This window comes from Triticum urartu, chromosome 2, assembly GCF_003073215.2.
Source record: "Triticum urartu cultivar G1812 chromosome 2, Tu2.1, whole genome shotgun sequence".
NCBI classification, from domain to species: domain Eukaryota; kingdom Viridiplantae; phylum Streptophyta; class Magnoliopsida; order Poales; family Poaceae; genus Triticum; species Triticum urartu.
Window position 1 is genome coordinate 711503258 of NC_053023.1, and position 23393 is coordinate 711526650.

The following is a 23393-nucleotide window of genomic DNA, read 5'->3' on the forward strand; positions in this document are numbered from 1 at the left end:
TGATGTTTGAATACGCAATACACAACTTTGATGTGGTACCACATATATAGGAAACCAAAAAGTCCCCACGAGAGCGAGGTTCATGATGCATGGTATGTGCTATATGTACGCCCCCATTCGACGCGTGGTATATATATACTTCTACTGTATAGCACAAAAAAAGAATCATTCATGTGGCTCGCGTGTGCCGTGTATCTCATTGGAGGCGCCGTTGAGGGTTCCCTCTTCACCCCCGTCCCAGATCCCGGATGAAAACCCAAAACCAGTCTCGGGTTGGCCGACGGAGGCGCCTTGCGCGTCGTGCCCTCCTTGGAGGTGCCGTCTGGGGTCTCTGGTTCTTCGGGAGAGCGGCGAGGTGGTTGGTGAGCGTTTGGCGGCTGCGAGTCCAAGTTGCGATTTTTTTCTTTGGAGGGTGTCAGATCCAGCAAGTGTCCGTCTTTCCCGGTGAATGGCTTCCTCGGCTTCATAGGCGTGGCTGTATCCCGGAGGTTCTATGCCGGCGAGCCGGGACAGAAGGGGATAGGGTTCCCTTTCCAGCGATAGCCTCATGCCGAGCGCCACAGAAGTCTGGGACTTCTTCTGCGAACATTGGACCGGGACCTGGTGCTCCCCTGCTTCGCCTCTGGGCCTCTGCAACTTTCTTCTTCGTCGACCTCCCGATGGCTATCCTTTTGCTCTTGGTTGTTCAGGGGAGGTGGCAGTGCAGTTGAGGTGTCTGCCGGCGGCGTGGCGAGGGTAGTGCGACTTGTCTGCGATGGGGATACGATTGGCGTTCGCTCTAGTTCTCGGGTGAGCGCCAACGATCCGATGGTGCGGCGCCTTCGAGCCTAGGCGAGAGGAAATAGTTCCTCTTCGGTGTTGGCAGCGAGCTGTTCTTTGTCCCTAGTCCCTGGGTTCAGGTTGTTAACGACTTTCTCTGGCTACCGGCTAATCATTGATGCTTCTCTGTTTTCCTGTCTCTGCTGCCGATGTGCAGCGGGCTTCGACATTACTAGCAGGGCTCTTCTAGTTTTTTTGTTTGTGTTGTAGTGTGTGTTGCGTTGTTAGCTGTTCACACAACTTTATTATATCTTTCGATCGCTTTTGCTTGATGGCCTTGTGTAGGTCGATCCTTTTCTAAACGAACAGATCTCATACGTCCGTGCTCCTGCCCTAGCTCAAAATTTCCCCCGTTGAGAAAACAGCGAGCAAAAACCATCGAAAATCAAGTGCCTGAAAACCCAAGGCCCCACCCACAGTGACACGCCACCCACCCCGGAAAATCCCCCACCGGTCCATCGCATCACATCACCGAGCTCACCACCGCCGGCAGCCCACCCACCAGGTTGACCCACACAAAACCCCAGCTCGAGCACCCGTAACCATGGCCCTCCTCGCCACGACCCCACTCCTCGCGCCGCTCGCCCTCTCCCCGGCCCCGATCTCCGCCTCCCAGAGCTCCCTCCTCTTCCTGCGCGCCCCAGCCCCCGCCCTCCTCTCGCTCCGCTCCGCCTCCCCCGGCGCCCGCCTCCTCGCGGCCGTCGCGTCCAAGGAGCCCGAGCTCGGCGGCGGCGGATCGGGAGGCGGAGACGGTGCGGGATCTGGGGGCGGAGGCGGCGGGGGAAGCAACCCGCAGGGAGGCGGGGACGAGGGGGAGGAGGAGAAGATGGGGGAGGGGCTCTCCATGTCGCAGAAGCTCACCCTCGCCTACGCCGCGCTCGTCGGAGGTAGTGCCACTTCCATTCTTCCTAGTGATACATTGCAGATGCGTTGGGTTTGAGTAGAGGGTAGTATTTATATGCGAATTTCGACTGTTCTTTATCAGTATAGCAATTATTGTCCGTGTGATCCTGCTGATACTGAAGTCTGATTCAAGAGTAGAAGGTCAAATGGCAGAATGGACTGTGTCATCCTGGCATTTTTACCTGATGGCTAGTGGATTGTCCCCTGTTTGTTAAACCATTCTTATTTCTTGGCTGCATTTTAGGCAAGATTACACCTTTTATGTACTTGCTAATCAAGGGAATGTAGTAGTCTTTAGTCTGTAGTTGCTTTTGGGTTGTATATCAGGGGTGTAAGTCTGTTCTGTTATCAGTTGATAATGGAACCCTGTCCAGTTTTGAATCGCATGAAAAAAAAAATCAGGGGTGTAAGTGATGATGCTCCCAGTATTGTGTAAGACTCCATTTTCTTAATGAAAATGGGGGCCCAAGATGCCCCTCTTATTATAAATAAATAAATAATAATAATCAAGGTAATGGAATTATTTGACGAAACAGTGATTAAGATTGGCATGCCAAACGTAGAAACCAGTAAGCAGGCTCGTCAACACTCGCTTGATTACTCTGTTCCTCCTTTAATCATAGCAACAACAAAACTTGGATTTGGTCAGCAAATTTGCAAAGATAGAAATTGGGTTCCTTTATATGTGTCATAGGATGCTCTTCTGGCTTTATAGTATGGAGTATGGACTGTCAGGTGCCCTCACTTAAAGGCTTAAGAACAAAGCACAGTGTAGGCTATCACGAGCATCCAGATCCACATCAGAAAGAAGTGGTTGGCTTTATTCAACAGAAGGGTATTTCTTATTCATAATAACAGAGCTGTGTCTGATATCTTTGGCATTTAGATTTTTTTTTTCTGGAGACAGTTATATTGGCAGCTTGGGCTGTACTTTGCCACAATTGTTTGAGCGCCTAACTCTCCCTTTATGGTGTTGTTTGTTATAGACCCTGCTCTGGGAATGTGTGTGCATATCGGAGTCAAATTCCTTTGCAAGTGGTTGTTCATTACTCAGTTGGGTTATTGTGGCATTTGAACTCCTGACTACTACATCACCCCCCTCCCCCCTTTTGTTTATCTTTTTTGTCCTTGATAGTTAAGCTAAATTGACAGATGTGATGGTACAACAGTTAAAATTGACTTGGCGATTGCATAAACTAGTAGGCAGGCTCATCAGCACTCTTGGTTACTCAACTTCTCCTTTTAACAGAGCGAAAAATAGAACTGGGCTGTGCTTAGCAAATTGCATGTATATAAATGTATGCCTTTCTGTGTGTCTCGGAATGCTTTTCTTGTCCATAGTGCTAATTGCTTACTTCCTTAGTTAAATGCTTACAAATAAGCACGGTGTAGGATATCTCTCCTAAGAAGTAGGATATCATGAACACCCAGATACCAGAAAAGATGGAAGTGGTTGGCTTTACACAACACACGGGTATTTTTTTGAATAACAGAGCTGTAGTGTTATTGCCTTCTTAGTATCTGATACCTTTGTTATGTCTGTTGAACTAGCATAGGGCTAAATACCCCTGACATTATTTTAGCTCCATCAACCATCTTATGAAACTATGAGGTTCTGCAACCTTTTACAGCGTTATAACTGAAAGTACACTGATATACGCTGAAAATATTGACTGTTCTTGGGAAGTTGCAACATTTACGACAACTGATCATTGTGCCACTAACTTTTGCAGCTGGTGGCGTAATGGGTTACATGAAGAGCGGAAGCCAGAAGTCATTGGCTGCAGGAGGCATATCAGCCCTGGTGCTGTTCTTCGTTCACACTCAACTACCAGTGAGACCCGTCTTTGCGTCAGCGATCGGGTTAGGTATGTGATATGTAGTATTCCTTCATCGGCCATGTTTTGTGTGGTCCTTTGTCATCCTTGCTTGGAAATTGCATCGACCTAGATTCTTCTCCTGACGGCTGATGCCCTAATGTTTTCTTGGCTTTGCGTCATAGGTATATCGGCTGCACTGCTGTCAGTCATGGGGTCTCGCTTCAAGAAGTCCGGAAAGATATTCCCAGCCGGCGTCGTGTCCCTCCTTTCCTTGGTCATGGTCGGAGGCTACGCCCATGGGATTATGCGTAGCTCGCATGCGTGATGCAGTCAGTGCGGTTACCATATGCACTTCCGGACTTAGACTTGCGAGTTCTTTTTCTTTTTTGTGTGTTTCGAAGCAGTTGTCTGCATATCTTCTGTGTTTTCGGACCTTTGGTGACTGACTGACTGTCGTGTTACATTGTCGTTGAACTTGAAGTTGATGTTCTAGTGAACTAAGTGAAGTATGTACGGGCGGATGGTGGAAATCAATAATTTTGAGAAGATCATGTGTGAATGGTGATCTTATAGCAGAAGTTTCTATGACCGTGTTGCACTTATTTTTTCTTTGCTCCACGATTAGTTCATGAAGTGTGAAACAAGCTACGTCAGCACATGTTTAATCGGATCCAAGTAGCTTTCACTGACAGTACGTAGTTTTTTTAGTAGAGATCAAAGTGTTGAAATTAATTATGTAATTAAGGGAAATCTCCCCTTGCTTTTTTTAGTAGAGATCAAAGTGTTGAAATTAATTATGTAATTAAGGGAAATCTCCCCTTGCCCAATGGCCTGTGTCCTCTGCAACCGACGCATCTCTCTGGAACCGACGCCTTCTCTGGATCGTCGTGTCTCTCCAGGAGATATATAAGCGTCCAGTAACCATCGTCAATAGCAATCGATCATTATGATTCCGAACACAAAGGAGCCTCCAGGCCCCCATTTTCAGTTAAGAAAATAGAGCATGTTTACAAGACGCAACAGCAGCCATGCACCCCCAAGACTACGTGGGTTCAGTACTCGCCGTTACACTGACGAAAGTTGCCTCCGTGAACAAAATCGGTTCGCTGCTGCACAAGCGCAACATCAGAAAATTCAGTTTGCTTCTACCACGTTCCAGGAACATCAAAAAATTCAGTTTACATACTGTTTATGCAGGGAGCCGGAAGAGGGAGACCCGAAACCAAGACAGGAAGGCGCGACCAGATGAGAGGCCGCCTCTCAGATTGCACTGAAAACCGACCAACATCCTCAACAAACCACACAAAAACACAACATTTCCAAACCAACCGGGAACATTCGAAACAGAGACGACACAGATGATATCATTTATCGACTACGATAACAATGTATCAGTCAGACAGGCACGACAGCCACGATTTACATCGACACATTCATCATAGCAGTACGGTTCCGCAGACTAAACCGAGTTCAGATACAGAGTAAACTACACAATGACAACAGAACAATGACAATAGAGGTTCTCGTCGGATCATTATTATCGTCACGAACGATGATGATTCTACGGTGTAACATCACATCAGCTAACACACGCCCCTTTCCTTCCAAACATCAGGGGCAGGGCCGTCTTTCTTCTTTCAGGGTTACTGGGCCTTGCCCTCCACGACCGCTTCCATCCCAGAAGATGCTCCCATGCCTTCGGATGGCTTCCCGGCGCCGTAAGGAGCTTTGCTCACCACCCTGCATCATAGGATCATTCCATAGTCAGTTCGAGCCAGCACAAGGAAGGACAAGTGAAACTGATTACAGCTACAGATGCAGGAGGATAAAAAAAGGTTGGCCATTGCAATCGAGAACGGCGTTACTTTTTCATATGAAACATGACAAGAGCAAGCAGGGATGGAGATGCTATCTTTAGCCGTTTCGACTACCCACACAAAAGCTAGCTTAAAGGCGATCGGTCGTCCTGAGAATTAATGGCTGTGACCAAAACTAACTAAAAGTATAGTTCAGTATTTCTCCTGAAGAGTGGTGAAAGTCTTGATGGGGAAGCTTGTTAGGGCCCTAATGTTCTTTAGTTTCACAGCTGTTTCTGTGGTTTGTCATTTGTAAGGTGATGACCCCAGACTGGCTTCGGTGCACTGCGCTAATACCAAGGGGCTTTAAGGAGAACTATTTTTTTTTCCATAACTCGTGTCAATATTCAATAATCATATAATCCCAATCAACCAGCTGATATGTTATATCACTTGTTATGGAATGATGCTCTAATGTGACCTGACTATAAACAAATCATACTACATGTTTATTACTGTAGTTATTACCAACCGAAACTACACAAAATGTTTGGTCTCTTGCAAGTACATTTTAACAGAATCATGCAGATTTTTTATCACGAGTCATGGAGCACTTTTTTCGCATACATCAAACTTCTTCTCCTAGAACATTCAGGTTGAAAATAGAACGGTTATCATAATTTGGATTGATCATGAACGGGGCACAGAAGTACAAGACTTGGTTTTGAAGACTTGGCCTCATACAAATGCGTTTCTAAATGCTGTGGTACACCATACACAGCATGTGGAAACACAAAACAACAAATGTAAGGGGGTCATAATACTCATAATACGCTCCAGAAGAACGTAGACTGCTACTTGTACTCTTCATTCATGCTAACCTGTCACGGCGCTTCTCCAGGAAGCGCTGAAGGGAGTGTCTCCTGGCGATGGGAAGATCTGCAAAGCAGGTAACATTATTTTTTACAATTTTAGATCATACAAAGACTGATTAGAACGAACACCCCACTTTTAGGTTTCAGAATAAAGATCTAGCGGCTTTACCAGCCTGAAGCTTGCAAATCGAGCCCGGATCCGCAACAGCCTGAGGTTGTCCATTTGCTACAGAAGTGCTCTGGAGTGAGAGCGACCGCGTAAGCATGGCTTGGATCGCATTGGTCGCAGACATCGCTGGAGGCTTAACAGCAGCAGTGCCATTGCTTTTTGAGGCCGCAGCAGCTGCTGCTGCAATGAGCATGATTGCTTGAGCCTATTGATGCCAATGTCACAGGTTAGCATAGAGTTTCGACAATTAAACCAAGAAAATGATAGATGCAAGAAGCATAAATACTACCTTCTCTGGTGGCACTGAGTCATACACACATACTGACCCACCATAAAAAATGGTAAGCTGTCCCGGATTTGCTGGAGGGCTCGACATTGGCAACATTCCAGACCTAATAATTAAACAGCATAAGTAGTTAGAATATGCAATGAAAGAATAATATGAAATCACATAAATACACAAATGTATTGGAAAGTTGGCAGACACAGCACACATGGCACTCGAGCAACCGCATATACAAAAGTAAAAGGGCATTTAAGGGCAAAGTGCTATATGAAATCAGAGGTCAGGTTGGCTCACTGATGCATAATGTTAGGTTACGTATAGTATTTACTAAACCCCTGAGGGCACATTGCTATCTTTTTAGTTGGAGGAATTAAAGGCAAAGATCAAATGTTGAAACGGCATTAGTATGCACTTCATCTGCAACCAGCCATCTATTTCCAGACCAGAAGTGATTGTTCTACACTCTGTTTAATGGGTCCTTATGCACTGAAGGCTCAACAGGTAAATCCAAAACAAAATTCTAGATAGTATAATATATGGGTTACACTAACTACACACAAAATTTCAGGTTCAAAATCATTCTATGTTCATAGCAACAAAATGAGAAAATTCTTACAATTTTTACAACAACAACAACAACAACAAAGTTTTCAGTCCCAAACAAGTTGGGGTAGGCAGCAGTTGAAACCCATAAGATATGGAAACCAAGTCATGGTTATGGCACGTGGATAGCTAACTAACTTCCACACACACTTGTCCATGACATAGAATTGTGCACTCACCATAGAGTGAAACTCTTCAAATTTTATACATAGATAGAAGTTTTGAAGTACGTTTAGAATTGTTTTCAAAAATATTGTGGTAACCGTTAGCTAGAGTGCATGTTAGTTGCATCATAAGCCTTTGTGCAAGCAATACACCTCCCCTACTTGGTAACAGAAAACAAAATAGATCTTAGGAAGAGTTCCACGTGGCGACTAAATGACTTGTCGCTTAGTCACGACTTGTATGATACCCCGGTCATGGGCCTACATCAGAATAGTCAGTTATTTACATTGTAAAACTTTTAAGTTAAAATTAATAACATCAACTACTTTGCAGGTTCCAACAATTCTGAGTCTAACAACTTCTATAATGCATGATGTGATATCAGACAACAGCAGACTATGACTCTAATTGTGGTCCACTCTGAATTATTCAAGGCGTGGTGGACGGGTATGTGCCGCCTAGCGTCCAGTAACTTGTCTGACTAGTTCAAAGTCAGTCCAGGGTGGATGGACTGGACCCACGTAACTTCTGTTCCATCCTAATTAAGCACTGGACCTAGCAAATTATATGTGGTGGACTTAATTGTTGTCTGCAACCGTTGTCTAAAATTAACAGATCCTAAACATCCTGCACCCATTAGACCTATATATAAATTCAGAAAAAAGCAGGAAAATTGATTCCAAGTGGCACATTTTTAGTGTCACATTTTATTTTAACTCCAATACAGGATCCATCGTTTCACAGCAGCCTAGCACATCGCCAATTAACTGAATGTAAACCAACGAGAAATAGACAGTAGTAGCCAAACCTTACAGGAAAACATTCTACGATAGTAGGGACAGAACAAATTAACGTGGCATGAATATGGTGAACAGCCGAACAATGCAAAGCACTGCAGCCGACAAATATGCCGAAAAGCCCCGAAGGTCAGAAGGAACACTATCAGGGTTAGCAAAGCGTTCCGTTTGCACGCTTGCAACACATGATGGTAGGCACAAGGGGCCTTAACATGTCAGCCGATGTCCCAAAGGCTAGTAGTTCAACGTTGTGAATACCTGGTCAGAGACCATGTCGTTGGTCCCCCGGCTTCACAATTGGTCATGAAGCAAACTGGTGGAAAAGTTTGTTAGTTTTTCCGTTTGTTCTTTTTGGCAGTTGATGAATCCTTGGTAGGGCTTTGCATGTTTATGGAAGTTATCTGGGCACCGAACTCAGCTTTAATCAGATCTACTCTTTCACCCATGTTTCTCAAAAAGGATAGCTCGGTGTACATCACAAAGAAGAATGTATAAGCGGCCTAAAGAGTTCTTCATGTGGACCTAACTCAGCGGCTGAATTAAAAACTTATCGTAACGGTTTCAAGAAATTGTAGAACAAGAAACTGAACCGGTGAGGGGGGAAAGGCAGCCTGGATCTGTGCCCATCTTGGGCAAAGTTCTTCCGCAGCCGTAGCTTACTCAGTTAGCTTGATAAGAAAAGATTTGCCGAAATGTTTATCATCAACAGCAAAACAAGTTGTAATTTTTCTTGCCATTAAAATTAAATCAACCATGACCATGAAGGATGAGGGCCCGTAACGCCAGATTTCCAGCAACCCAAACGCCCTCGCAGCATCCGGATAAGAACACGGCCCCCCAAAATTCCCCCTAACTGAAGATTTCTTAGCAGCAGGCAAAGGTTCAGGAAACTGAAGCTGGGAGGATTTGGACCGCAGGGAGAGAGACAGGAACAACACTTGAACAGCAACGAGAAAGAACACAACACAACACGCATTCCAGAATCCGCACCGACACCTAGCCGAGAACCGACGGAACCGACGGCAAGGGCCTCTCTCACGATAACGCTGGACCTCGAGGTGCCAATTGCGAAAGCGCGTGATGAAGAACAGGGGAAAGCGGGGGAGGAACACGAGTCAAGAGCAAGAACAACACCCGCGCACGCACACAAGCAATCCGGCAGAATCACACCGACGGACGCGGAATCCTCGACGGAATCCGCCGTGGTTTCTTCATAGAGCGGGGAGAAGGGGGACGGAGGAGGCTGGCTACCTGCCGTTGGCGAGCGGGGGTCTGCCGGTGAGCCCTTGGCCTTGCTGCTGGGTCTCCTGCTCCTTCCTCTCGGCTTCCTTGCGCTGGGCCTCCCCCTGCTGCTCCGCCTTAATAGTGGCTGCGCTCCTCTCCAGCAGATCCATCTCCGCCTCGGGTCTCAACCAACTGCTCCTCCCTCCCTCCCTCTCTCTCGCTGAAAGGGACCTGGGAATGAGAATTGGAGGAAGCGGGAGGGGGTCGGGGATAAAGATGGACCGGCGGAGGAGTGGGTGTGTGTACAGCAAACGCGCATGTGAATGTCGTGACTGGGCTGGCCATAATAATATAGGGGCCCCCGATATCTTTACGCATTCAATTTTTATATGGTACTGTCTTTATAATACTCTGCCACTTGGCAGCGCCTCACTGGAGGAGATGCTGATAAAGGTCAAGTGATACAGTGGTAATGAATGTTTTTGTAGTACAAAAGATAACCTGCCATGGATTGGCAGGGAGAGTAAATGAATAAATATGTGCCATCTCAAAAAAGATAATGAATATGTGTCCTATTTTTGGCAGCAGTAATCAGCTAGGCAGTAATTTGACGTTTGTTCGAGGGGGTTTCGGGTTCGGTTTTATGGTTGTCCGGTTTGTTGTGACCCCCGACGAAACGGTAACTTCAAGTATTTTCCGAGTATTTATAATAAGAGAAGACTAAGGCCCCGTTCCACCGTTCGGATCCTCCCCACTCCACAACTGTAGCTCCTCGAGCAGAGGGAGCGGCGGCGCAATTGCAGGGAGTGGCTCGAACCGAGCTTCTCGCGTGGGGCGGAGTTTCGTGACCGGAGAGGTTTCGAACGGGCACCAAGTCAGCACGCCATGAGCTTCGGGCGGGCGCGTGAGTTCTGAGCGCAAAACGACAAACGCTACTTCTTGCATATGGTTCTTATACATGCCTCGTTTGCCCGCGCGTTTGCTTGGCCCGGCATCGGGCCAATTTCTCTCGCTCGGACCTCTTTGGCGCCTTGTTGCAACGTCTCTTGTTTTTTTTACCATTATATTGTCGTTTGTTATTAGCCATAATATAACAGAATCACCCACACCGTACACCTCGTAGCGAGTTGATGAGTCTACCGCTTCCCCTTTGTTTGGAAGAAGCTGCGAGAGGTCAACACACTGTCAGATATGTGTTGTTGAAGCCTGGCCGCCAACTCCTCCATCACGCTTCCCTCACATATACCGACACGCCAAGCTAGAGATCAAAGGTACCCGGGGGAGACGACAAGACCATTAAAAATGTGAAGACTAAAAGCTTTGAGATGACCTGACCCATGCGATTTATCAAACACAACCGCAACATTGACCTTATAATTCCAATTGAGCAACATTTTGAAATAATTTCAATCCATGGCACGGGTTCATTTATATGCGTCCAAGTAAAATCCTTTCATCTACATGCATCAGATTAAAACCCAATACGTTGTCAAGTTAACATTAGCAAAAAATAATCCAAACCAGATTTATGTACAACGCAATATGCAAATGTCGACCATGACATAAGTAGATACACCCACACTTGCCACTTGTGAAATATTCCAAGCTTTAATCTCAAAAATAAATAAATATTCCAAGCTTAGCAATTTTCCGGTTGGCAGCCGTAAAAAGCTGTGATTACATTTTTAATGTATAAAAGTTACTAGTAGCTGTTTGTTACTTCCTCCATTTCAAATTATGAGATGTTCTATCTTTTTAAATCAGATATACATAGACGCATTTTAGTGTGTTGCTTCATTCATTTGAAAAAAAAATCTTATAATTTGAAACGGTGGTAGTAGGCTTTACATCTGATCCGAGTTTTCCCCGCACTTAGAGCATCTCCAACAGGTGCCAAAAAGAGCTCCGCGCACTAAAAATTCAATTATTTTTTTGGCACCCAACAGCTCCAGCAGATGCTATAGCGCTAAAAAGTTTTGGGCGCGCGTTGAAAAATGCTATCGCGCGCAGCATATTTTGGAATCCGGATTGGGTGCGCTTCACAATTTGCACTGTCTGCTTTTTGAACGCGCGTCTTTGGGCATCTGCTAAAACAATATTGGTCCCGACGCACTAAAAATACTACAGTGTCACATTATAACTTTTATTGGGCACAAGATTTTTGTGCGGCAGTTGGAGATGCTCTTATTACAACCACTATGTGGCTTGACTTGAGGTGGTTCCTTCCTTGAACCAAAGTCCGTCTTATATTTGACCGAGTCGGTGAGTGACATGACTCCCGACAAGGCACCACCGCATCAACGTCGCCGTGTCCTCCTCCGAAAACGTGCAAAAGAAAATGCCACGTATCGACGACGTGCGTGCTTGACCTGGCGTGCACTCCGGCGAGGCGTGCCGGGTTCCCGTGACCAGAAACGGACGGCGAAAGGCGGCCGTTCCATTGCCCAAGTCGAGCGAGCAGAGCCGGTTCCGGCCAGACCATGGGATGGCCACACGCCCGTAGCCTCTCCGGTTTCTTCTCTCCGAGCGGCACCGGCTCCGGCGTGCCCTCTCGATCCAGAAAACTCAGGCGACGCAGGCCGCCATGGCCGGTGGATGTCTGCCCATGCTCAACAAAGGACAAACCCTCCCGGAAACACCGCACCACGTGCTCCGGTGGAGCAAACTTTAGGCGAGATGAATGAGAGACATCAGGCGTGGCGCCGTCGGTCGGCACCGGAACATGCCGGACCGTGCCGGGAGCCGAAGATGGCCGCGCAAGGCACGGAGGACGCCGAAAGGCCGCGCATGGCGTATCCTCGATCCGGATCCGTCCAGGGAATTTCGATCGGGAAATCTCCCGTCGGGCAACCACCGCCCCCGCCTCGGCGGTTTCCGGTGGTCTTCGCCTGTCCGCGCCTGCTAATTAAGAAATGCACTGTGCTGGTGGCTGGACGGACGAACGAACGCGGCAACCACCATGATCGATCGGCCTGGCTGGCCAGACAGAGGGACAGATCGAGCTTTGTTCCCAAGAAATCTTGATGAAATGGTGCTACAGGACAGGCTAGAGTGGTGCTGGACAGGCCTGTGTCATCACGTATTGCCATAGCTAGGTGCTGACTCCGAGTGACTCGTACACAGGACGGGCAGGTCGACGGCCACAAGTTCTCCGCGCATTGATCGCGCGCAGTGGGGGACACACAGTAGATTAGGAGAAAATTGCACATCTCGTTCTCAAAAGTCTCTGCCGCACTACGATTTAAGAGTAATACTACACGTACAAACAAGTTACAAGCTTTATATGTTTAGCATTATTGACGATTTAGTCCTGCAACTCAAGAAACACTCTAATAAAGTATGATTCTTGTAGTACATGAGAATACATAGCACTCTATGGTCTTTTTGTGTAACACTCTACGGTCCTCCGCTCTGCTGTCATTGTGTGGCACTGCTCTGCTGCCATTGTGTGGCGCTGCTCTGCTGCGTATAGTCCCCTCGCATTTTCTGGAAACAACCCGCACTTTCCGGTCCACGCGCCTTGCCACCCGATCCACGCGGCCCCACTTGTGATCCTCCCGCGCCGAGTAGTCAAATCGACAGCATTACTCAGTAGGCCAGACGCCTCTAGTCCACCACTTCGAGCCATCCGCCGCCAACGCCATCACTCCAGTCGCTCCGTCTCTTCCTCGTATCTCTCTCCCTTCACGCCCTCGCCCAAATTCCTAACCCTTCTCACCCTCGCAGATCGATCGGCAGCCGTCACCTTCCGATCTCCAATGGAGGTCACTCCTCCGCTGGCGCAACTCCACTTTCATGTGCCTGTCGGCGATGCGGAGCTGCTCTCCCGGATGTGCGAGATATGCTCCAGGTTCGCTGACCTGGTGATGCTCCACGAGGATGCGGTCGACATTGCCGATTGTCTCACTGATGATGAGAAGGCCAGCATGCGCCCGAATCGCTCTCTTCTGGTGGAGTACCTGTACTGGGCGATGATGGAGGCCGAGAGCGACGATCCGGTCCAGATTTACCAGTGGAGGGCATACAAATCAAGCCACGTGGATGGCGCGACTCATGGCGTCGGGCAGGGCGCAGGTCAATCAGCTGGCCAGGGCGCGGGCGAGGGCGGCCACTCTTCGAGGATTGCATGATACACCGACATGCCGTAGTGGTATAACCAATTTCAATTTTTGTATTAGGAATTAGTAAGCATGCATGAGTACATTATATTCTGTTATCACACACATTTAGAAAAAAAATTAGTTCAAATTATATAGTTATGTTACACACATTTCAAAAAATGAGTTCAAATTATATTGTTATGTCACACGCATTTTAAAAAATAGTTTCAATTATATTCTGTTTTCACACACATTTAGAAAAAAAAAACTAGTTCAAATTATATTGTTATGTTACACACATTTAAAAAATAGTTTCAATTATATTATGTTATCACACACATTTAGAAAAAAAAGTTCAAATTATATGGTTATGCTACACACATCCAAAAAGAATAGTTCAAATTATATAGTTATGCTACAAACATTCATAAAAAAAAATATCTCTACTTCTAGTGAAGCAGTTGGTAGCCTCGTACGGTTTATTTTCATCTCACCACTTTCAACCGTTTTATTTTGCTGGGTTTTTTTCGTCCCCTCCCCCACCTCACCGGTTTAGTTTCGCATCACCCTCACGCACAACGAAAAAAATCAGAACTTTCCATACTGAGTACTGACGCAAGTGAAAGAATCAATCACGATCAATTTCTAATGTTCAAATCTAAATTAATTATCATAAATCGCTCAATCACATTAATTAGTTAGGAAACAAATAATTGATTTTAAGAAATCTCATTATTAAAGCATTTATGTACCTACTTAATTTGTAAGGAAATATTATCTCATTATTCTCTACTCCTAATAATGTCTCAGTACGTATATCGTTTCATTCGCTCGTTCCGTCCCCTCTCCATCTCATTTTTTTTTCATAGATTTTTTTTCGTCCCCTCCCCCCACTTCATCGGTTTATTTTCGCGTCACCCTCTCACACAACGAAAGAAATTTGAACAGATCAGAACTTTTCATACTGACGCAAGTTATTTAGTAATGTAGAATCAATCACAAATAATCTCTAAAGATCAAATCTAAATTAATTAATCTGACCTTAAATCGCTCAATCACATTAATTAGAAAACAAATATTTGATTTTCACAAAAATCGCTCAATCACATTAACCTTACCTTAACTCGCGGATGGTAATCAATCTCCAAACAAAGGAAACAATACATCGAGGGAGCAGTAAATAAACTCCTTTTCTTATGACATGTATATGATCTTTCTCTTCCCTCTCCGTTGTCGAGCGTTCTTGATTCTCGAGGCCGATACTTGGGCTGCGTCACTGGGTCGTGAGGACGTCGAGGCCGGGTGCCGTGGCACCGCGTTGGCCGCGGCCGGTGAAGAGGGCGAAGAAGGGTGGCTTCCCTGGTCCTGGCCGTGGCCGTGGCCCTGGAAGTTGGTGCGGTGGAAGCGGCACTTGAAGGACCCGGCGTGGGTGGCCGGCGCGCAGACGCACTTGGTAGCCTCGTACGGTTTATTTTCGTCCCACTTCTCATGGTTTTTTTGGTACTCCTCCCACCTTCGTTGGGTTTTTTCGTAGATTTTTTTCGTCCCCTCCCCCCAATTCATCGGTTTATTTTCGCGTCACCCTCTCACACAACGAAAGAAATCTAAACAGATCAGAACTTTCGATACTGACGCAAGTTACTTAGTAATGTAGAATCAATCACGAACAATCTCTAAAGATCAAATCTAAATTAATTAACCTTACCTTAAATCACTCAATCACATTAATTAAAAAACAAATATTTGATTTTCAAAAAAACACTCAATCACATTAACCTTACCTTAACTCACGGATGGTAATCAACCTCCAAACAAAGGAAACAATACATCGAGGAAGTAGTAAATAAACTCCCTTTCTTATGACATGTATATGATCTTTCCCTTCACTCTCCGTTGTCGAGCGTTCTTGATTCTCGAGGCCGATGCTTGGGCTGCGTCACTGGGTTGCGAGGACGTCGAGGCTGGGTGCCGCGGCACAACGTTGGTCGCGGCCGGTGAAGGGGGCGAAGAAGGGCGGCTTCCTTGGTCCTGGCCGTGGCTGTGGCCCTGGGAGTTGGTGCGGTGGAAGCGGCACTTGAAGGACCCGGCGTGGGTGGCCGGCGTGCAGACGCACTTGGAAGCGGGCCCGTGGGCCGCGCCGGACGGCGCCAACGCAGACCCGGGCCACCTCCTCCGCGTATTCTTGGAGTTGTGGCTGGCCGATTTACATGAAATTAATTCCCTCAGTTGTGGTGGCAAATATAATACACATAATTCATATTGTTATGCACTAGCGTGTGTGTGTGTGAAATAGATGGGTTATGCTCCCGTATCCAATAAGATGGATATGTGTGTGTTAGGCCAACTCCACCGCACGACCCCAAACGGACGTCCGCTTTGTCCGGATTTCGTCCGTTTGAGGTGGGATTTGGGGTCGTGTCCGGGCGTGCCCTGGGATGCGGTGGTCGTGCGCCCAGCGTGCGGCCGCATCCGTTTGCCCCATTCTGTCCGTGTCTATTTAAAAAACTAAAAGAACGTTTCAAATGCCAAGCCCTAGTTCAGGCCAGTGGCCTACACGTCCATCGACGCCATCAGCCAGCGGCCGGCAACACAGCCAGCCTCCAAAATGAATAGTCGTCCTCGCCGGCAACGCAGCCAGCGGCCGGAAACACAGCCGGCCGCCAAAATGAATGTTTTCTCGTCGGCACACAGCCAGCGGCCCAGCGGGCGGGCGACACCCATGCCAGCCTCCAAAAAGAACGGCCACGGCCGATCGGACGACCTAGTTCAGGCCTTCGGCTTCGAGCATCTCCTTCTGCTTGGCCTCGAACAAGGCCCTCGTCTTGTCGCTCATCTTCGACAAGTCCACGCTCATGATCGCAAGGGCCACCTCCTTCGCTTTGGTGGCGGCGTTCGTGGCCTCGATGTCGAGCTGCCTTTGCCGGGCCGCCTCCTTTATGTCGATCTTCCTCCTCTTGGCCGCCTCCTCCATCTCAAGCTTATTTGTTTGAAGGTCTAGGTATTGCTTCATTTGCTCCTCCTTGCTTTGCCGCTTCTTCTCGTCCCTCACATCCTTTTGGGACATCATGCCATGCAAAGTGTCATGCAATGCCATGGATGAGGCATCACGTATGTCATCAACCTTGGAGTTGGTCTTGCCCCTCGGCCTCTTCAAGGCCTCGCCATCTCCACCTCTGGCGTACTTGGCCGCCTTTAGTCCTCTCTTCCTTTGTAGTTCACGGTATTGGTCCTTGAACTTAGGGCAATTGTTGATGATCGTCCAACAATGCGTAAGAGTGAATGGCTTGTCATTGTGCCGGGCCTTGAATGCCTCCAAAGATTGAAATGCCTAAATCACATGATCAACAACAAGTGAACATGCAAACATATACACGGCCGAAGTGTCATGGCCGTAGCAAGGAAAGGGCTAGGAAGAGAAGAGCATACCATGTCCCCAATGCCGAGACCACTCACGGGCCGTGCTTCAACGCTCTCAAATGCGGCGCAATACTTGTTGCACTCTTGTTGGATGAACAACCATCTCTTTTGAATCGAGCCGATGACACGGTTGCTTGTAAATTGGTAGGGCTCAAACATCTTCCTTTCATGGAATGTTTTGTGGACTCTCGTCCAAAAAACAATGCCCTTTTGTTGCGCGCTGGTTATCGGATCTTGGCTAATCTCCATCCAAGCTTGGCAAATCAACTTGTCCTCATCTTCTGTGTATGAACCCGTGCGAATGCTCTTCCTCTTCTTTTGTGCTTCCGCTCTTTGGGTGAGCTCGTCGATGAATAATGGCTCGCCACTAATATCAGCGTCATTGCCTTCTTCTTCATCACCGTCACCTTTGACATATATGTCGTCGTCTTCATGCCACGAGTCACCATGGTCGTAGTCAGCACGGTCGTCGGCCTCTTCATCGGGCATGTACTGGGCGCGGCCATCCTGACTTTGGGTCTCCTCGGGGTCGTAGGCACGGCCATGCCCACCCTCGAAGATCACGTCCTTCATGTACTGGTTGTAGAAGGGGTCGTCGACAGTTGGCGTTGATGTTGGCATTCTGTCAAACAAGACGTGGGGGGGCCGACATGGTACCCGTGAACGGTGCCCGTGCTTGCTTTCTTTGCATCTCGACGGACGCCCGGCCGCCGCTACTGGACCCAGGCGTGACGTTGAGGTCGATGACGGCCGCGGGACGTGGTGTGGACGGCGCGAACAAGCCCACGTTCGGCGACCTCGAGAAACGGGTCTGGCCGTCGTGCCTTGGCGGAGGAAAGCCGGACGACATGGGCGCGGTCCGCGACGTCGGCGAATGGCAGTACGGAGGCCGGGCGACCGACGAGCCTGTGCTCGCGGGCCGGCGGCCGCTGCAGGGAACCCGGCCGGACGGCCCATGCCAAGCATGAGGATGACGTGCGCTTTGTTGAGGAGGTCCTCCTTCTCGTCGGCAGAGGCCTTGCGCCGCGCGGCCTCCAGCTCCTCGCGCTGGGTGGCGAACTTGGCCGCGGCGGCATTGACTTTGACGACCGCTCTCCGTTCGCTCCTCTTCGCCGATTCCGCGTCCAACTTGGCGATCTCCTCCGGCGTGCACTCCGACCGCGGCTTCCTTGGCGCCTTCTTCTTCACCTTTGCGGGCGGGTCGACGGCCAGGCCGCCGGAACTCGGCAAGGCGTCGGCCATGGACGGGGGAGAGAGGGCCCGGCGGGAGGGACGTGGGAGGGTTTGGGGAAAATGGCGCCAAATGGGCGTGGGGGGTGGTTTCTCCCATCGACAGGCGGGCCAGGGGAGGACAAGCGCGCGCGTCCCGCCCGTCCGCGCGCTGTCCGTTTCACCCCAAAACTGGCGCAAACTTGGGCCGGGGATGGGTCGAAAGCGGACACAAAGCGGACAAAAGTCCGTTTACGCCCGCGCGCTGGCCGTCTCGTTTGTCCCTTTACCCCAAACGGACGGGGTGGATAGAATAGGGTCGCGCGGTGGAGTTGGCCTTAGAAAGAGAGGAAGGGAGAGGGCAGAGAGAGTGAGGAAGAAAGTGTGTGTGAGGATTTGATGGTGAGAAAAGATCGTCAATGTCACTTGATATGTATACGAATATTAATATTAAACTCTTAAAGTTAATGTGGTCTCGTTGTAAGGTACGGGTGTTCTTCTGATTGTACTAGTGGCCGGACGAACGCGGGCGCGGCAACCTCCATGATCGGCCTGGCTGGCCAGACAGCGGACAGATCGAGCTTTATTCCGAAGAAACCATGATGAAAATCGTGCTACAGGACAGGATATAGTGGTACTGGACAGGCTTGTATTGCCATACACACGACGGGCAGGTCGACGGCGGGGAGCTCTCCGCCATTGATCGCACGCGGTGGGGGACACACAGTAGATTAGAGACATGGTGTACGAGCCTGTTTGGTTCATGACTAATTTTGCCACAATTAATTTTAGATAAAGTGTAGCTGTTATAAAAAGTGTGGCTAACAAAATGGCCATTACAAGTGTGGCAAGATTTGATAAAAAATTAAGCCTATAACTTATGGGCCATATAACTAGAAAAGTGTGGCAAGCCACAAATGTGGCAATAAACTAAACACACGCCTAAGATGTTTTGACATGACTAAGATTAAATATGGCAACCTTAGACTGAGAACCAAACAGCCCCTACATATGGCCATGTGGGCAGACATCGCCTCCTGGTTTCGTGGACGGTGCGACAATCGTCCATGGTCCTAGGTGTTGACTGTGGATCGAAAAGCTAAGTTAGTGCCTAACCATGGTGAGCTAAGCTTGATTCTATATAATCAACAGTGCCTCCAATGAAGATTTAGGTGCTCAAGGAGACCCCTTTGGCCCGATTTACCCAGTAATTATTTATGATCATTGATATTCTTTTACAACTTCCCAAATTGTAGAGCAAGATAGTACGTACAACTCTACTCAACTGGCTATTGATTGGGCGGGCGGGTTAATGTCAGCCTTGTGTTTCTGGTGATTAGCTAGCCGGTTATTTGTTTTTGAGTAATGGATATTTACATCATTTTTTTGCGAGAAAATTTTCGATCTATTTATTTTCAAATATGGCAATACAACGAATATCAGAAATAATAGAAATTACAACAGATCCGTAGACCACCCAGCGATGACTACAAGCACTGAAACGAGCCGAAGGCGCGCCGCCGTCATCGCCCCTTCATCGGAGTCGGGCACAACTTGTTGTAGTAGACAGTCGGGACGTCGTCGTGCTAAGGCCCCGTAGGACCAGCGCACAAGAACAGCAGCCGCCGCAGATGAAGAATATCGTAGATAGATATTTACACCATTTTTATGCTTGCATAGTTTATTGGAATTTTTAGGCAAATTGGTATAACTTTAAAGATTCTTACCAAACATTTAATGGACTAAATTTACCAAACGTTCTTACAACTAAAATTGAAATAATTTTTTTAGGATCAAAATTGAAAATTGAAATAAATAGGAGGGCTCAGAGACAAAGCGGGAGAGAGAGATGGTAGAGCGAGTATGCGTACAACGAAATGCGAATGTCAACGTCGTGCCAAGCTAACAAAATAAAACAAGTCCCATATCTTTATGCATTTAATTTGTATTTGACACTTGGCCGTACCTTACTTTAAAATAGGTGCTAATTAACATGTGCAAATATCAACGTTGTCATGGCTTGGGAGGTCAAATCAATATATGTCATGTTTTTCACCAATTATACAAAGTAACCAATCATTCGATGTTTGATTAAACTCCCAAGTTAACGTTTTGCATCCCACCCAAGTTATACAGGGAGTTGGCTTGACTTGGTTTTACTTGAATCAAGTCCATCTTATCTATCCTGATAAGTACCGAACGTCAAACATGAGCACATGGCAACTTCAAATGTTGTTTTTTTTTTCTAAAAAAAACTTTCGATCTATTCGTCTTTAATCATAGCAGTACAACGAACACCAGATATAATAATAATTACATCCAGATCCATGGACCACGTAGCGATGACTATAAGTATTGACCCGAGTCGAAGGTGCGCCGCTGTCGTCATCGCCCTTCCCTCGTCGGAGCCAGGAAAAATTTGTTGTAGTAGACAGTCATGATATCATCATGCTAAGGCCCCATAGGACCAGCATGGCAGAACAACAACCGTCGCACATGAAGAGTAGTGTAGATCGAAAGAAACCAACGTGAAGACACACAAACGTAGAAGAAGTACGACCAGATCCGAGCAAATCCACCAAGAACTGATGCGCCAAAGACAAACCTTCATGTGCCCACCGACGATTCTAGACACACCACAAGGACGGGGGCTATGCGGGGAGAAGCTTATTCCATCTTTAGAGAGGCGTCGCCGTCTCATCTTCCCGACCAGGACAAAAATCCTAACAAAACTCTAAGGAACATCTAGAAACGGAGCCCTCCTGCTGTCAATGGTCGGGATCCACCGCGCCGCCATGGCCCAAAGACCACCGGAGACGAGGCAAACTAGCGGCGGCGCCGACGAGAGGCAGAGGAACCCCACTTCCGACGACAAGTAAGTTTAGTGATACAAGAAAAACAACTTTAGTTGCCATGCATGACAACTTTCACTTTCAGTTTTTTTCAAAAGAAACTTACATGCGTCACTCAAATTGCCATTCTTGCGTGACTAAAATTGCCATCAAAAAATTTGAGGACCGGTATGGCACGCACCTCATGTATGTCACTTAGAGCATCTACAACCACATATGGCAAATCCGGACCCTCAAATGCCCGTAGACGCGCTCGGGCGCGTCCGCAGGCAGTGACCGGGCACATCTCAAATTTCGTTTATTTCATCCGGACATCTCATACTCGATTTTTATATCCATACAAAGACATGTAAAAGGAAATAGAACCTGCATACTACGTCTACCATAGCTACTCCTCGTCGGAGATCACCACGATCTCCGCGCCCGGCTCCGGCAGCATGGGCGGCAGCTGCAGCTCCGGCCTCTATCTCCGCATCGATCTCGTTGAAGAGTGCGTCGATCTCCGCCTGCTGCCACCGGAAGAACGCCCGGTTGGCCTCCACATAGGCCTCATCCTAGATGAACTCCAGGATGGCCTGCTGCTTGGCCATCTCGGGCGAAGGTAAACTACGCCTCCGCCTGCCCCAAGTTGAAGGCCGACACCTGCTGGTTCGGCTCCTCCACCTCCTCCACCTGCATCGGAGCCATCTCCTCCTCCTCCTCCTTTTCCCCTGGCTGCTCCTCCGGCTCCGGCGAGTCCAGAGGAAGCTCGACAGCGATGCGGGCGGCACGCGCGGCTTCCCTCGCCCGAATCTGCTGTTGGATTTCGTAGCGGCGCTCCAGCGTCAGCATGGCATAGTATGCGATCTTGCTCTAGACCATGGCGGAGTACCGGAGCGTGGACAGAATGCCGGAGCGGGAGAGGGAGGAGGTGGATGGGCTCGGACTGGCAGAGCAGAGAGGAGGGAGGGGGTTGGGTTCGGGTTGCGAGACACCGACCGGCTTAAATAGCCGGATTTTGTCTTGGGCGGCGAGCCGGAGCGGCCAGGCGGCGTTCCCACCGCGGTGACGTGGCGAGCGTGCCCAGGCGCGCCCGGACGCCTCATACCCGCGCCATATTTGAGCTAAATATGGGGGTGTCGGTCAGCCCGGGCCGTTTGAGAGACCTGCCTGGGTCAAAAAATGATGACCGGGCAGTGACCAGTCGGCCCGTCCAAACGTATGAGACGGGTTTAAGAGATTTGGTTGTAGATTCTCTTAATGGTTGTAGCGCACTCCAGGGAGACGTGCCATCACTAGTAGAAAAGGGGGCAAAGGTTCAGGCCGGGTCAGCCCATGAGTCCCGGTTCAGTCCAGAACCGAGACCAATGGGGGCATTGGACCCGGTTCGTGAGCACAGGGGGCCGGCTGGGCCACGTGGGCCATTGGTCCCGGTTCGTATGGACCTTTTGGTCCCGGTTGGTGGGACGAACCGGGACCAATGGGCCTCGCTCCTGGCCCACCACCATTGGTCCCGGTATATATAGGCACCAATGAGGTGCCTATATATACCCCCTCGCGTAAGAGCAGAGCACACTGCTCTGTTTTTTCTGGCCGAGGGGGAGAGGGCTTGGTGGTGCTCTAGCGCACCTCCTATGCACACAAGGTGTTCGATGGAATGCCCGAGCCACACTACTTAAGCTTTCTCCTCTCCAAGCTCGACCTCCAAACTCCATTTTCCTCAATATTTGTCTAGGTTTAGCGATCCGTCACGCCCCGTCCCTGTCTTCACCGCTGTCGATCACCCGCGCCGAGCTCATCGCCGGCACCACCGTGGTGAGCCTCTTGTTCTTATCTTCTTTCTGAAAGGAAAAAATATTCTTACTTGTATGTTTACATAGATACTAGTATTTTTTTTACTTTTATTATTGCATCTTATATAGTGCGATGGTTTTGGTATCCGCCTCCGTCGGCCCTCGTCCTGTCTATGATTCGGATGTGGTATATATATTATCTTTATAACTATTGGTTCATTTATTGTTTATGAAAATTATGCCGACCAACGTGACATAGATTTTATTTATGTAGGATGTATGTGAATCGGAAATTCCAACCGACCCTATTGTCGAGAGGTTAAATTTAGTTGAAGAAGAAAACAATTTGTTGAAGGAAAAAATAAAAAAAATTGAGGAGGAGAAGATGATATTGGAGTTGCATGTTGCGGATGTCGTCGATGATCACAAGATCAAGATGGATGCAATGCGCTTGAAGATTAGAAAGATTAGAAAATACGCCATCCATACCGAGGCTTGGTATCATTATGCCGTTGGATCAATTGTTACCTTGGTTGTGATTATGATCGCATTTGTTTTCGCATTGAAATGTTTTACATAGTTTCAA

At 48.1% G+C, this 23393-nt stretch overlaps 2 protein-coding genes across 2 annotated transcripts; one reads left to right on the plus strand and one right to left on the minus strand.

Annotated features, from left to right (window-relative positions):
- Window positions 1-1256: 1256 nt before the first annotated feature.
- On the plus strand, window positions 1257-4088 carry LOC125540008 (protein FATTY ACID EXPORT 7-like). Its single transcript, XM_048703571.1, has 3 exons — window positions 1257-1706; window positions 3456-3590; window positions 3725-4088. The coding sequence occupies exons 1-3, from the start codon at window positions 1364-1366 to the stop codon at window positions 3865-3867; spliced, it is 621 nt and encodes a 206-aa protein (XP_048559528.1). The 5' UTR covers window positions 1257-1363; the 3' UTR covers window positions 3868-4088.
- Window positions 4089-4888: 800 nt separating this feature from the next.
- On the minus strand, window positions 4889-9779 carry LOC125540009 (protein TIFY 3-like). Its single transcript, XM_048703572.1, has 5 exons — window positions 9485-9779; window positions 6672-6774; window positions 6383-6587; window positions 6220-6277; window positions 4889-5282 (listed from the first exon to the last, which is right to left on the minus strand). Exons 1-5 carry the CDS (start codon window positions 9625-9627, stop codon window positions 5186-5188), a joined length of 606 nt encoding a protein of 201 aa, XP_048559529.1. The 5' UTR covers window positions 9628-9779; the 3' UTR covers window positions 4889-5185.
- Window positions 9780-23393: the final 13614 nt, after the last annotated feature.

Coding starts and splice junctions, on each gene's coding strand:
- LOC125540009 (XM_048703572.1), bottom strand. CDS start 9,627: ATGGATCTGCTGGAGAGGAGCGCAGCCACTATTAAGGCGGAGCAGCAG. Junction 6,588..6,671: donor ACTCAGTGCCACCAGAGAAG/GTAGTATTTATG, acceptor TGGCATCAATAG/GCTCAAGCAATCATGCTCAT. Junction 5,283..6,219: donor CTGGAGAAGCGCCGTGACAG/GTTAGCATGAAT, acceptor CCTATGATGCAG/GGTGGTGAGCAAAGCTCCTT.
- LOC125540008 (XM_048703571.1), top strand. CDS start 1,364: ATGGCCCTCCTCGCCACGACCCCACTCCTCGCGCCGCTCGCCCTCTCC. Junction 1,707..3,455: donor CTACGCCGCGCTCGTCGGAG/GTAGTGCCACTT, acceptor TAACTTTTGCAG/CTGGTGGCGTAATGGGTTAC. Junction 3,591..3,724: donor TGCGTCAGCGATCGGGTTAG/GTATGTGATATG, acceptor TTTGCGTCATAG/GTATATCGGCTGCACTGCTG.